Source organism: Gopherus flavomarginatus, chromosome 1 (genome assembly GCF_025201925.1).
Source record: "Gopherus flavomarginatus isolate rGopFla2 chromosome 1, rGopFla2.mat.asm, whole genome shotgun sequence".
NCBI classification, from domain to species: Eukaryota; Metazoa; Chordata; order Testudines; family Testudinidae; genus Gopherus; species Gopherus flavomarginatus.
The window spans coordinates 206,309,801-206,325,106 of record NC_066617.1 but is presented as its reverse complement, the minus strand read 5'-3'; the positions used below and the strand labels follow the sequence as shown (position 1 = coordinate 206,325,106).

The following is a 15,306-nucleotide window of genomic DNA, read 5'->3' as shown; positions in this document are numbered from 1 at the left end:
GATAAATGACTTGAACATGGGTCTTCCTTCTCTGAGGCAGGTGCTTTAACCACTAAGCTATGAGATGATCTGTTCTAGGGCTTGCTCCATCTCTCTTGTTGAAGCTGTTCCATAAATAATGAAAGAGTGATTGCAGCAAGGATTGGCCCCCCAGGTCTCCCATCTCTCTCTCCCATCTACTGGATGACAGAGTCATTCTCTCTCTCTGTGGCCTAATGATTGTTTCACTTTGGATAAATACCTGAATAGTCATTGGCTAAAGGTTATAAGGTAGGCACCACCTACTCCTCTTCTGGCCATTTTGTGCAGAGTGAGGCAGGCATCTAACCCATTCCTACAAGAAACTGCTGAGTCACCTAATCTTTCTGACTCCAAGCTGGTTTCCATTTGTGGATCACTAAGCAGAGCTAGGTGCCTCCCTGCATCCCACACTTAGAAACCTATCTCTGAGAGAGGGGCAGGGCTTAGCTCACACTCCTCTCATTGACATCTACCATTGGCTACCTTAGGCAGCCCCCACCTAGCATACTGGCTTTTGTAGATCACATTCTAAGGTGCCTACCTCTCCCCATTCAGTGTATAGGGACCCTATACGCACCTAACTCAGCCTTTGTGGATCACAGTGTTGTTCCTGTGATTTTCTAGTCACCTACAAGTAGGCACTATGATGCTCAGCATTGCAGCCCCTAAGTCCCTTTGTGAATCCCATCCATTGTGGATATAATAAGTGGTTGTAAGTTATGGTTAAGTGGTGGGAAGAAGAGTTGTTAATGTTTGCAATGTTATGTAACTTTGAGCATGTCTCTGGAACCCCTCCTCACTTAATCAGCTTCATTGGAATCTTAAATAAGATAGAAGAAATCACATGATGTCTTTGTTTTGAGATTTCTGGGGTAAATAAATTGCAAATCCAAAACCACAAGGACTCAAACTGCATTCACATACAAACTGTAATTCCATATTGAGATGAGTAGCTTTGATAAAACAATTCTTTAAGACATGGTATTTAGGTTGTTGAGGCTACCTGTTATTTCAAGGATGCAGTATAGACACACCGAAAGAATAGAACTGTAAGACTAGAATGTTGTCTGTGTATAGGGTGGGGCAGCTATTTTGGCTGCGAGACTAAATTTTACAGTGTCATTTTGATCTAATAGCAAGGAAAGTTCTTAGCAAGTGTGGCATGCAGCCTCAGCTCATTTCCTTTTGGGCTGTGGCCCACTTTACAAACCTGCCACCCATTTCGCCAAACAAATCTTTGCTTGAAAGAAGACTGAGACAAAAACAGATGTTTGCACTTTTAACAAAGTAGAAGGCTCTTTCAGATTGATAAGGTCCAATGCTGGAGTAGTGCAGGACAAGCAGCATGCTGGCACTGGTCCGACAGATTAAAAGGAGTTTTTGATCCAAGTACTCTCAGTTCTTTAGCTTTTTTTGAGTCCCTAAAGTTATCAACAAAACTGAAGAGTAAAATAGTTTGATGACTTTCAAAGTTCATAGCTGAGAATAATATCAGAATGAAAAGGAATATAGGAATCCATTTAAATCACTTAAAGAAATAGCCCTACATGCCTCAGTGTTACAGTGTTTTACAGTATGGAAGTCCTAAAATAAACATTCAAAGTGTGATATTCTTTAATGTTACATATACAATATACAATGGGACTACTGAAGAATACAATTGTATTTTTTGGCACTTGAGTTTGTCTGGACCTGATTGTTTAGTGATAAATATTCTGGGCCTGATTGATCATTGTGTTATTCCAGATTTAAACCAGTGTAACTACATTGATTTTAGGCTTTCTGTTCCATAAAGGAGAGATTTTCAAAGGCACAAAAACTTGTTAGGTGCCTAACACGCATTGGAAGTCATAGAAGTTGTGCATCTAATTCTCATTTTGCCTTTGAAAATCTCACTCTAATTTTTCTGTTCAGTATCTGAGGTGTTTATCTTTAATTTTTCTGTTTAGTATCTTTATAACTATTATAATCCATGGTAATAAGATAAGACCTGCCCCTAATTTCTCTGCTGTATTCTATACTTTTTAGTTCTTATTCTGGAAATATCGTGTAATTGGATGAGCAGACGACATCTGAATACTCAGCCATTTTCATGTCATTGATATTTGGCCAGAATAGCTCAATAATCATCAATTTTTTTTTGTATAGGAAATATGTTTGTGCTCATAGACATCAGTGCACAAGGCCAGAAACCTTTGCCCTCTTTAGAGATTTTATGTAGCTAAGATAATGATGGAACTACTGCAAGCTTGAGCCAGTCACAAGCCTCAGTGTGCCACTTGTTTGAATAGCAAAGTGGCCAACTGATACATGAAGGTTAGAGCTATCTGAGCCATTAAGGATTGACCAATAGACCTTGCTGTTTGTGTGGAAGAAATAAAGGTGCTAGATCCACCTGTGCATAGCTGGAAGAATGTCTTGTTTTATCATGGGATGCCTGTTCCCTGATCTTGTGAATTCTGAGATCAGCTCCCTATCAGAGACCTAATGAAATGCCTTGTGCTATGATCCTGCCACTTGCTCAGTGTAAGCAGAACCCTGTTCCCTTGGGTACCCTATTGAAATCATGCTAAGAGATCAATTGTGCTCTACAAGTGTTTACTCATCCTAAGCCAGTTGCAGGACTGGGGCTTTAATCTTTGTAGCTGAACAAGACTGCTGTATGACCTTATAAGTAAACATAACAACAGGTATTCATTTGATCACAGCAAAAGAAAAAAATAAAATGTACTTAAGTACAAATTGAGATATTGATTACAAACTATTGTAGAAAGGTATGTTAGGCTATACACTGTAAAAGCTGTCATGACAGGAAGTCATAGTATTTATCCAAAGTGAAACAACGCTGTTTTTATGAGACAGTGTTTATGTTGTATGATGAGCATGGCATGAGTGAAATGGTTTTTCTGTTTCCATCATTTAATTCTTGTCTGGGACCTTAGTTTTTAAAAATTTAAATGTTACTTAAAATTATTCTTAGGTGGTTTGTGGAACACTGCACTATGAAATGGGAGGTCTTTAAGTCAGGCAATCATTTAGACTTTCTGATCTATGGAGATGATTTGTCCACAAATCTTCTGGATGTTATATTGTTATCTCTATGCACTGGAGACAGAATGGCCCAGTAGAGGGAACTAGGCTAGGAATCAGAAAGACCTAGCATCTAGTCCCAGATTCTTGGTCACTATACCTCAGTTTCCTCACCTCTGAAATGGGTATCAATGATATTTGTCTTCCTTTGTAAAGAACTTTGAAATCTATAGATGAATGCCTGATGCTATAAATCTTATCTCATGGATAAAATGTTAAGACAAAAGCATGTGTAGCAGTCTCTTTGGCAAAAATGGGGCTTGCTGATGTTCTGGAAATGATATGCTACACAGTAAAATTCTCTGATAATTTATACTGAAGCTTTGTGCATTTCTAGTAATTAGAAAAAATGTTTTCATTACAATACAAAATATAAAACCTCTCGGTTTGGTCTTTCAGCCCTTATCAAGAATCTTAGTTTCAGTGAAGTCAAAAGAATGACTCACGTAATTAGGGCTGCAGGATCAGACCTCAGCTGCCCAGGGCTTTTTCTCTTCGATAAATCTGGCCTTAAATTTTATAAACTTGTTTTGATTTAGGATTAGATTTTATTATTATCATTATTATTATTTACAAGTGGGACTGTAGCTGTGTCTCTCCCTTGCTTTCAAAATATCCTTTGTATTTTTCCCAGCAAGAGGTCAAGATATTAGATAAGTGGCAGCACCAGGTCTTTACTTGGATTACCGTTGACTTCCCAAGTGCCCTTTTCAGATGGATAGAGGATGTTAACTGAACTGGTAATAAGATTCTCATGGGTGGAGGTGAGGATGACATTTATCTTGTACTAGCCAAGGCTTTTTGTTGTTCCTGAACTCTCTCATGAATATAATCGGCAGATTTCAGTCTGATCTAATGAATCCAAGTCTCAGAGATGTATGGGTAAAACACATTCCAGATGTGTGCTGCAACTCCTGAAGCAGGTGGCTGCATTTTAGGTTGTAACTTTTTCCAACATATTCCTTACAGCCTATTGTGTATCTATTGATGATGCTTCTTTTGAGGATGGTCAGAATAGAGTTATAAGAATGGCATGATCTAATAAGCTGTAGCAAGGTTTCAGCATTAATCATTACACTTTCGTTTCACTTACTATTGCCTGATACAATGAATTCAAGGCTCAAAGATTTGGCTATAAACTAGGCTGCAAGTTTGGGCTGAAACTCCTTCAACAGTTTAACCTCAGCATGTGTAGAGCCCTGCAGTGGGACTAGGATCCTGCGGGTCCCACAGGCTCCACTGCCATTATAGAGGGATCAGGTAAAATGTATTCTGTTGTGGGCAGGATTGGGTGGGCAAAAAAACAGACTGTGGGAAATTGCGGGAAAACATTAAATCTCTCATCAGTTTGTCATAAATATAATTTCAGCAATGTAAAGCAATTTTTCTTTTTTTTTAAAATAAAGGTTTTAATGCTTAAATTTAAGTAAGGGCTAGAAAGAGATTTGATGTCTATTATAACAGGAATTAAAGTATTTTTACGTAGTTTAAGCAAGATTTGTTTTATTCTTTCAGTGATAAAATTTATATATATATTAAGCAACCTCTTTTGTTTTGTTTTAAAGCAGCATGGGGGAATCTTGCAGGATCTAAGATTTTTGCGGGTGGGAGCGGGATAAAAATGCAAGAAACAATGCGGTAGTCAGTGGGAGTGGGTATTGCAGGGTGGGACAGAAGTGAGATTAAAAATATAGTCCCACACAGGGCCCTACTCCAGCGCCCTGTGTTGCATGTTTCAGACCTGAATAGTGTGGAATTGTCAGCCTGAAAGATTGCCCAATGTTCTGTGAGCTATCATTGACTGTCTGGCCACTGGCCCCACCTATGAAATCTGTTGCAATGTAGAAATGACATTCTTTAGCCTGTTTGAGATGAAGCTTTACTACCCAGAGAGCTACTTCCTAAAGCTGTGGAATAAACTTTTTAAAAAAGAACGTACGTAAATGAACACAATAAAAGTAGCAAGATGGAGTGATGAATTTCTGAAAACTTTGCTAAAAATCACCTGAAATGGTTACATTAGTCTGTACTGTGTGCTCTTATCTTAGCATGGTCTGATCTTTATTTGACTCATTTTTATGACCACAGTTTCATGCAATGACTTTTGATTCACAAAACTGATATTTTACTCATTATGGGCCAGACATTCAGGTTAAATGGATGTAACTCCTTTGAAATCAGTGGAGTAATACCAATTTACAGTAGCTGAGCGTCTGCCCCAACATTTAAAAATGTTTTCACTAAGCATCGGGAAGATAGAGATTGACTGGCTGGAAATCTCTTATTGCTGTCTGGCTCTTGAACAAGGCTGCCCAGAGGATTCAGGGGGCCTGAGGTCTTTGGCGGCGAGGGGCCCCTGCCGCCAAATTGCCACCGAAGACACAGCACTTGGGCGGCGGGTCCCGGAGTGGAAGGACCCCCTGCCACTGGTCTTTGGGACACTTTGACAGCGGGTCCTGGAGCGGAAGGACCCCCCGCCACCGAATTGCCGCAGAAGACCCGGAGCGGAAGAAGCTCCGGAAGCCCGGGCCCCGCAAGTTTTCTGGAGCCCCCAGTGCAAGTAAAGGACCCTGTTCCAGGGGCCCCGAAAAACTCTCGTGGGGGCCCCTGTGGGGCCTGGGGCAAATTGCCCCACTTCTCCCCCCACACCCGGGCAGCCCTACTCTTGAACATGAAGATTCTTTTGGAAAGGTTTGGAAGGTTCCTTTTTAGATCCTTTTAAACATTCAGGCAAGAAGAACTAACTCTTCACATACATCCCATAACTCTTCACATACATCTGTATGTTTTTGAATTCATATACATCATTTATCACTATTGTACCTAAACCAGCTATAAATTCAACTAGATAGACAGATGGATGGGGGAATGGAGAAAAGATGCAAACATGGGGTTTCATAAGGTGAAGTGCAGGGACAAAGCCTACTTAGCGTGTTCATTAGTACATGAAAAATGGAACTATAGAAACAATTGTCCAAATCTTCAGATGTTGTTGTAAAATATAAGCAAGAACATTAGTACATTGAAGAGTGGAACAACAGGAAGTATTTAGCAGAGCTGGTCAAGACATTTTTGACAGACCAGTTTTCCATTTCTCCAGATCATGTCAATGGTGACATTTTTATTGGGAAAATGTCAAATCAAATCATTTCAACTTTTTCATGTTAATAGTGACAAAATATTTAGTTTTGATAGATGAAATGTTTCATATTGATTTTATTATTTTGATTCATTTAGTTTAGAATGGTACATTATATTAAAATACTAATTTTAATACTATACTATATTCGTATATTCTGTTTGATATTCTGTATATATAATATATTCTATTGTCTCATAATACTTTGACATTGTCAAAATAAAACATTTTGACATTATTGGAACAAATAATTTAGATCTCTGTCACTTTTCCGGAATTTCCATTTTGTGAAAAAAATTAATATTGCAACTATTTTTGTTCCGATTCAGAACAAAAAAATTTTTTAAATGTCAGAATTTCCTGCAAAACAGAAAGTCCATTTTCCAACTGTAGTGTTTAGATAAGCAAGGGAAATGATTTCCAACATTGGGAAATATAAGCTTATGCATCTGAGAATATCCAGGTAAATAAGCATTATAATATAGATTCAAGTTGGATGAGGGGAAAAGGAACTGATAGCGATGATGAGGAATATCATGAAAATAAGGCCATAAAAAGTTTATGTATTTAAGTCAATACATTTAAAAACAAAAGAACTAAGTTCCTTTATTTAAGGGGCTAAAAAAGGCTGCACTTGGAACATTATTTACATTTTGCAGATATACTTTTAAGAAATGATAACCAGGTTATTGAGAAAGTACAGTGGAGGGCAACAAATTCATTTGTACTGGAGGTCTGTTTTGCAAGAAAAGGCTCAAACGATTTAATACATTTCTTCTGGGACATAAGGAGACTGGGAAATCATCTCGTTACAGATTTCAGATAGTTAAAGGGAATAAAAAAGATCTAGGATATCTGTTCTACCTGTAATAAAGAGGGTCCGAATCATGGCCATATTTGGAAAAAATGGGAGGAAAGAGTGAAACTAAATATTAAGAATTCCTTTTCTTATGTCTGATCCAACTCCTATCAAAGTGAATGGAAAGTTTACAGCTGACTTCAATAGGAGCTGGACTGGGCCCTTAATATGTTATTGGAATGTTGAACAGTCTACCATATGATGATATGGGAGCAGACTGCATAAATGAGTCTGACAAAGAGGGGTATGTTCTGTACCTGGAATAAAGATAATACCATTATTTCATAACATTATCCAAATTCATTTAACATCCTGCTACAGTATATTTTTCAGTAATCTCCTGCATTAGTAGATTACACTGGTTAATGGTATACTACATTCAGAAGTATATTCTTCTCTTGGTTCTAAATTCTTTCACTGTGTCCTCAATTTTTGAGATTGGAGTAAAAGAAGGAATTGATCAGGTTGTATATACCCTTCATAATGTAGAGCATCTCAGTCATATGTCCTGAATATTCTATTTTCCAGGCCAAGTAATCATGCATTTGATTAAATAAACATCTTTGTCCTAATTATTTTATCCTATTTTAAAGCCATTACTGTATCTGTTGTTATAGTTGTTTGTCAGTCTGTTATTCTTTCTTTTTCACTTATCAGCAAAGTATTAACCAAACCCAAATACAAATACGAAAAAACTTTTAGTGCTTTTATCACTAGAACAAAAAGTCCAAGGGAAAAGCAAGAAGCCAAGTATCGTGGAGTAGGAGGGAAAAAAAACTCTCTGTGAAAAATGTATTTTCTTTTGTGCTGGTGATCTTCTCATAGAAATTTACGCCCCAAAAATTGAAAATATTTGTCTAATATGAATTTTATTTTTCATAATTTATCAAAGCATTATATTTCATGCACATATGTGAATAATCTTTCCTGTCTGCCATGGTAGCATGTGTCTCTTCATGCCGTGTCATGTCAACCACTAGTTACTGGAATTGAAAGCTTTAACTTCTGAGGTGTCATGAAATCCAGGAAGATGATCCATCCATTACTGTAGCTGTTCCCATAAGGGTACAAAACTTGGCAAGTTTAAAGGAAGTCTATTAATGGGTCTGTTTACTAATATATTAATATTTACTTTGCTTTATCCCACTGACCTACTTGAAGCTACTAAACTGGTTGGGTATGAAAAAAAATTAGCATGAAAAGGAGCAATGCAAATATTTAATAGAAATATAACTGACATTCATATGCAAAATTACATTTTGTTGATCGATTACAGTATTAATACATGTAAGACTAGATCATGCAACTATTATTGACATTGATGAGCACATACATTTGACTACAATAGGGCTACTTGTGTGAGTAAGTGCTTACCAATATAAGCAAGATTGTACAGTCTAGTCTGCAGTGAAATTATTTACATTACTCTTTAAAATTTTAAATGTAAAAAATTATTAAAGTTTTTTACTTTACATTTGTATTTGCAAAATAATGACAAAGTGTGTTATATCAAATATATTAAATATGAGAAATTGCAGTTAGACTGTTCCTTTCCCGGCCTTCATGATTGAGGTAAATGGCATATGAAAGTCATTTTTACTCATTCCAGTTTAGACCTGATTAAGTAATAAAAAGTCTGTTCCCAAATAACTTCTTTGACAATTGATGAAGGAATTAGTGAATAATGTTTTAATGACTATCATTTGGTCATTTATATAGAGCTTGTTACAAATGGAGAAAACATAAAAATTCAGGATCACCGTCTTAGTCAATAGAGCGAAATCAAGGATAGATAGTATGGGCAGAAGTGTAGGAGGAAGCGTTGAAGGCTATTTACCGTCTGTTTTTATATACCATATTGCTTATTGAATCAGAAGATTTTTTGTAATCAAGAGACAATTTCCATATTTCTTAATATAATTTTTGTATTTTCCTACAGTACAAATATTTGTCTTTAATATGAGACTGTCTCTCTTATTATTGTGATCCATCGTTAAATTGTTAGGTATTGCTTCATCTTTGCAGTATCTAGGATTGGCCATTAATTGCTCAAACCAGCATAGGCTTTAAGCTTACAATAAAAGCCATTAAAAAATCAGTATTTGCCAATTCTCACCACACAGTGCCCACGCATGTACCACAGGTATCTTCTACTTAAAGTACAGGGAAAAGCTGTGGTAGTCTCAAATATAATTGTGTGGTAGCTGTTGACACATCATGAAATTTCAATTGCAGCCACTGTACTTTGAAAAGAAGCAGATGGCAGAGAGTATGATTGCATGATGGGAGGAGTTGTGGAATGCAGTTAAGCATATTGCATATTTCCAGAGATGAAATCCAAGCCCCACTGAATTCAATGGCAAAATTCCCATCGACCTCTGGGGTGAAATCCTGGCCCCACTGATGTGCTGGAGAAGGATGATGAGTCATGGAGGAAGTAAGGACAGTTTGTTTTAGGTCATGCTTTTACATATGTTGACTCCACAGACGCACGGAAATGCTTTGTCAACCACTGCAACTTATTCTGGCTCAGAGGTGAAAAGACTGACTCTGTTGTCCACTCTGTGTCCCTACATCCTTCCCAATGGAGAGAGGAGACATGCGGTGTCACCCAGGGCTCAATAGGAAAACATCAAGGGAGCCAGTAAAGGTTGAATAGTTGTAACGGAGAGTTCACTCTGCCTGTAAGCCCTCCACATCAGTTAACCCAGCAACCAGTCTCAGAAGATGACAGAAGCACAGATATTCCGACATTGCCTCCATAGCCCTATACAAACGTAATGGCTGCTAAATCACAAAATAGGGTATAGACTACTAAATTAGATGAGGAATTCCTATAGTGAGTTGTGCATGTTTTCCTTGGAAATCATCTATAATTGAATATTTTCTTGACGTATGAAGTCAGACTCAGTCTCCTGGGTTTGGTTTTTCTGTCACGGTCTCTTAATTATCCACTGTAATCCTAACTAATTGGCATAGTCTTTCTGGTGGTCAGTATAACCTGCACACAAAGTTAAAATATATGTACTTTTTTTTCCTTTGTATGATATAATGTGTTAGATTGTGCATTGATAACATATTAAAAAGTAGTTAAGATGTGAGGCAGATACTATTGTTTTACACTTATTTATCCCAATATATGCAAATTTAGTAAATCTCATCTCTTACAATCTGCATTTGTTTTCTATAGTTAGCCCAAAATTGTCTTCATTTATGTTATTTTAAGCCAGGTTTTGTTTTAATGCTGAATAAATCATGTTTTTATTCAATTGTGGGTGGGAGATTAAGTAAATAAAATCAATGAGTGGCATTTTGATGCCACTTCTGAAGACAGCTTAATCTGTAAGCAATATATAATAACATCCTGGCTTGCCATATTTGCAATTTTGCTTCTGCTTTCTCTTGTATAATTCACACTTTCTTATACATATTTATGGTAATCAGTATTGCCAAAGTTAACATTACATAATGTGTTATTCTTATTTAGTCCCTGTACTGACTGCTCAATGGAGCAGAGGCGAAAGAAACGGGTAGAAAACAGTCTCAGACACTGGATGTCAGTCCGTTCAGTGCTGCGGGTACGTGGTCAGGGGTGTGTGTATTTTCATGGAAAATTACCCAGAATTTTGTAAAACAAAATATTTTTCCCCCAAGTAACTTTGTTACTTTAAATCTTGTTATATGAAAATAAAAAAACTTGGATTTAAGGATCCCTAGCTAATTTAGTAACTGACTCAGCATCAGCATTAAGGGACATCACAACCTTTTTCCCTCAGCCCTCCCTCAGGCCCAACCTCTGTGGAGCCAGGCTTTGAGGGCAGAAGGTCCCAGCAGATAACCCACACTCATAGACTCATAGACTCATAGGTCAGAAGGGACCAATCTGATCATCTAGTCTGACCTCCTGCACAAGGCAGGCCACAGAACCCCACCCATCCAATTTTATAACAACCCCTATCCCAGGACCGAGTTATTGAAATCCTCAAAAATGGTTTGAAGACCTCAAGCTGCAGAGACACCACCAGCAAGCGACCCGTGCCCCACGCTGCAGGGGAAGGCGAAAAACCTCCAGGGCACCTGCCAATCCGCCCTGGAGGAAAATTCCTTCCCGACCCCAAATATGGCGATCAGCTAAACCCTGAGCATGTGGGCAAGAGTCACCAGCTAGCACCCAAGAAGGAATTCTCCGCAGCAACTCAGTACCCATCGCATGCAACATCTCCCCGCAGACCATTGAGCAGACCTGTCTGGTGGTAATTCAAGATCAATTGCCCAAATTAACGATCCTATCATAACATCCCCTCCATATACTTATCAAGCTTTGTCTTAAAGCCAGGAAAGTCTTTTGCCCCTACTACTTCCCTCGGAAGGCTATTCCAGAACTTCACTCCCCTAATGGTCAGAAACCTTCGTCTAATTTCAAGTCTAAACTTCCTAATATCCAGTTTATACCCATTCGTCCTCGTGGCTACATTAGTACTAAACTTAAATAATTCCTCTCCCTCCCTAACGTTAACCCCCTTGATATATTTATATAGGGCGAGCATATCCCCCCTCAGCCTTCTTTTGGCCAGGCTAAACAAGCCAAGCTCTTTGAGTCTCCTTTCATAAGGCAGTTTTTCCATTCCTTGGATCATCCTCGTAGCCCGTCTCTGAACCTGTTCCAGTTTGAATTCATCCTTCTTGAACATGGGACACCAGAACTGCACACAGTATTCCAGATGGGGTCTCACCAACGCCGTATACAACGGTACTAACACATCCTTATCCTTGCAGGAAATACCCTGCCTGATGCATCCCAAAATCGCATTTGCTTTTTTAACAGCCGTATCACATTGGCGACTCATAGTCATCCTGCTATCAACCAGTACCCCAAGGTCCTTCTCTTCCTCCGTCGCTTCCAACTGATGCGCCCCCAACGTATATCCAAAATTCTTATTATTAATTCCTAAATGCATGACCTTGCACTTTTCACTATTGTATTTCATCCTATTTCTATTACTCCAGTTTACAAGGTGGTTCAGATCTTCCTGAATAGTATCCCTGTCCTTCTCCGTGTTAGCAATACCCCCCAGCTTCGTGTCATCCGCAAACTTTATTAGCACATTCCCGCTCTTTGTGCCAAGGTCAGTGATAAAAAGGTTAAATAAGATCGGTCCCAAAACCGATCCTTGAGGGACTCCACTGGTGACCTCCTTCCAGTCCGACAGTTCACCTTTCAATACGACCCTCTGGAGTCTCCCCTTTAACCAGTTCCTTATCCACCTTACAACTTTCATATTCACTCCCAGCTTTTCCAATTTAACTAACAGCTCCGTGTGCGGAACCGTGTCGAACGCCTTACTGAAATCTAGGTAAATTATATCTACCGCATTTCCTTTATCTAAGTAATCCGTCACCTTCTCAAAGAAGGAGATCAGATTGGTTTGGCACGATCTACCTTTAGTAAATCCGTGTTGCAATTCGTCACAATTACCATTGACCTCTATGTCCTTAACTACTTTCTCCCTTAAAATTTTTTCCAAAACCTTACATACTACAGACGTCAAGCTAACAGGCCTATAATTACCCGGATCACTCTTATTCCCTTTCTTAAAAATAGGAACTACATTAGCAATCCTCCAGTCATACGGCACAGCCCCCGAGTTTATCGATTGCTTAAAAATTCTCGCTAACGGGCTCGCAATTTCACGCGCCAGTTCCTTTAATATCCTCGGGTGGAGATTGTCCGGGCCCTCCGACTTCGTCCCATCGAGCTGTTCAAGTACGGCCTCTACCTCAGTTGCAGTAATATCCACTTCCATATCCACATTCCCGTTTATCATCCCTCCATCATCGCAAGGTTCCTCACTAGTCTTATTAAAAACTGAGGCAAAGTACTTGTTTAGATGTTGGGCCATGCCTAGGTTATCCTTAACCTCCATTCCATCCACAGTGTATAGCGGCCCCACTTCTTCTTTCTTTGTTTTCTTCTTATTTATGTGGCTGTAGAACCTTTTACTATTGGTTTTGATTCCCTTTGCAAGTTCCAGTTCAATGTGGCTTTTAGCCTTCCTCACTTTATCCCTACATGTTCTGACCTCAGCAAGGTAGCTTTCTTTACTGATCCTGCCTTCCTTCCACTCCCTGTAAGCTTTCTGCTTTTGTCTAATCCCCTCTCTGAGTTGCTTGCTCATCCAGTTTGGCCTACAACTCCTGCCCATGGTTCTTTTCCCCTTTCTCGGGATGCAGGCTTCCGACAGTCTCCGCAGCTGTGACTTAAAGTAATTCCAGGCCTCCTCCACATTTAAATCCACTAATTCCTCCGTCCAGTCCACTTCCCTAACTAATTTCCTTAACTCTTTAAAATTAGCCCTTGAGAAGTCAAAAACCCTAATCGCAGATCTACATTTGTTTATCCTTCCATCTAGTTTGAACTGAATCAGCTCATGATCACTCGAACCAAGGTTGTCCCCTACCACCATTTCTTCTACGAGGTCCTCACTGCTCACCAACACCAAGTCTAAAATGGCATCCCCTCTTGTAGGTGCTTCAACTACTTGATGAAGAAATCCATCCGCTATCACATCCAGAAAAATCTGACCCCTATTATTCGTGCAAGTACTCGTCCTCCAGTCTATATCCGGGAAGTTGAAGTCCCCCATAATGGACACTCTAGGAACAGTATGTAGGCTGGAGCCCTCCACAGACTTTCCCAGCAGAAATTAAGATGACCAGGTGTCAAGGTTCCTTCCCCACTCTGAACTTTAAGGTACAGATATGAGGATCTGCATGGACACTTCTAAGCTTAATTACCAGCTTAGATCTGGTATTGGTGCCACCATCCCCCAAGTACTACTTTTTTCCCTGGGTAGTTTTGAGGGACTTCACCAATTCCCTGGTGAACACAGATCCAAACCCCTTGGATATTAAAACAAGGAGAAATTAACCATCCCTCTTTCTTTCCCCCACCAATCCCTGATGAGTCCAGATCCAATCCCCTTGGATCTAAAAACAAGGAAAAATCAATCAGGTATTAAGAAAAAGACTTTTAATTAAAGAAAAGAAAGGTAAAAGAAAACCCTCTGGGAGAGATTAGCATACCAGCTACTCTCACAGACAACAGATTCAAAACACAGAGGATGTTCCCCTGAGCACAAATTTAGTTACACAAAAAAATACCCAAATACCCAATTTGATTCTACCTCTAATTGCATAAGACAGGTTACAAAGAAATAAACATAAACCTATTTATTCCTTTCTAAAACTTACTACTCTGATAAGAGGCTGGTTCCTTGATCTTTTTCGCTCTGGCTGAAACTTAAACTCTAAACAAAGGAAAAACTTCCCTCCTTCCTTATGAAACATCTTGTTCCCCCATTGGTTCCTCTGGTCAGGTGTTAGCTAGGCTAGGTGAACTTTTTAACCCTTTACAGGTAAAAGAGGCATTAACCCTTAACCATCTGTTTATGACACCAGGTGTCTGGTTTTCGACTGGAACACCTGTTCGAAAAGTGACCCTGGAGGCTCCAGTCAGTACCACCGACTGGGCCATTAAAAGTCCAGTTGGCGGTGCTGCAGACCTAAGGCAGGCCAGTCCCTACATGTCCAGGATCTGCACTGTGCCCTGGAAGTGGCCAGCAGATCCAGCTCCTAGTTGGGGGAGGCATGGGGTTCTGCACGCTGCTTCTACCCCGAACACTGGCTCCGCACTCCCATTGGATGGGAACTGCTAGCTTGGTAGCTCATATGCTGCTGTCAGCTGGGGTTGTGTGTTGCTCAGCCAACCAATCACGTCCATTTGGTACCTTGGACTCCTAGGCTAGTCTACCATTGATCCCTTGGGCAAAGGACCCACTGGGCAGTACCTGCGCCCTTCAGTTCTGTATCAGCCAGAGCAGAATTTGGCACTAAAGGGTTCAAACCTGCCCTGGGCTGCATGGGTGCACAAAGTTGCTATTATATCTCCCAAAATCTTGTCAGCCAATTATGCCCTCTAACCAAGCTACAGTGACTTTAATTAGTTCATAATAACAACAAGAAGAAATGAAGTAACAGCATTAGCTGCAATGGCATAGTAAGAGATAAGCTTATAAGCTACATACAGCACTGCTTCATTGCCGGGTTCAGTCTCCAACTAACTAGAGCTGCAGCTGCCTTCAAAATGACAAATCTTTTGAACTCTGCCACCCAGAATGTTGCAGTCCATAAAGGTGCA

General features: G+C 39.5%; 1 protein-coding gene across 5 annotated transcripts in view; it reads left to right on the top strand.

The window, feature by feature from the left end:
* ERG (ETS transcription factor ERG) overlaps positions 1-15,306 on the top strand; it is a 208,818-nt gene that overhangs the window by 149,530 nt on the left and 43,982 nt on the right. Inside the window, exon 2 of one of the 5 annotated variants that reach the window (XM_050916423.1) lies at positions 9,345-9,546. The exons of the other annotated variants lie outside the window; for them this stretch is intronic. Coding sequence (XP_050772380.1) covers positions 9,538-9,546 — 9 coding nt within the window. The 5' untranslated portion in view covers positions 9,345-9,537. The remainder of the gene's footprint in view (positions 1-9,344; positions 9,547-15,306) is intronic. 5 annotated transcript variants of the gene reach the window in all.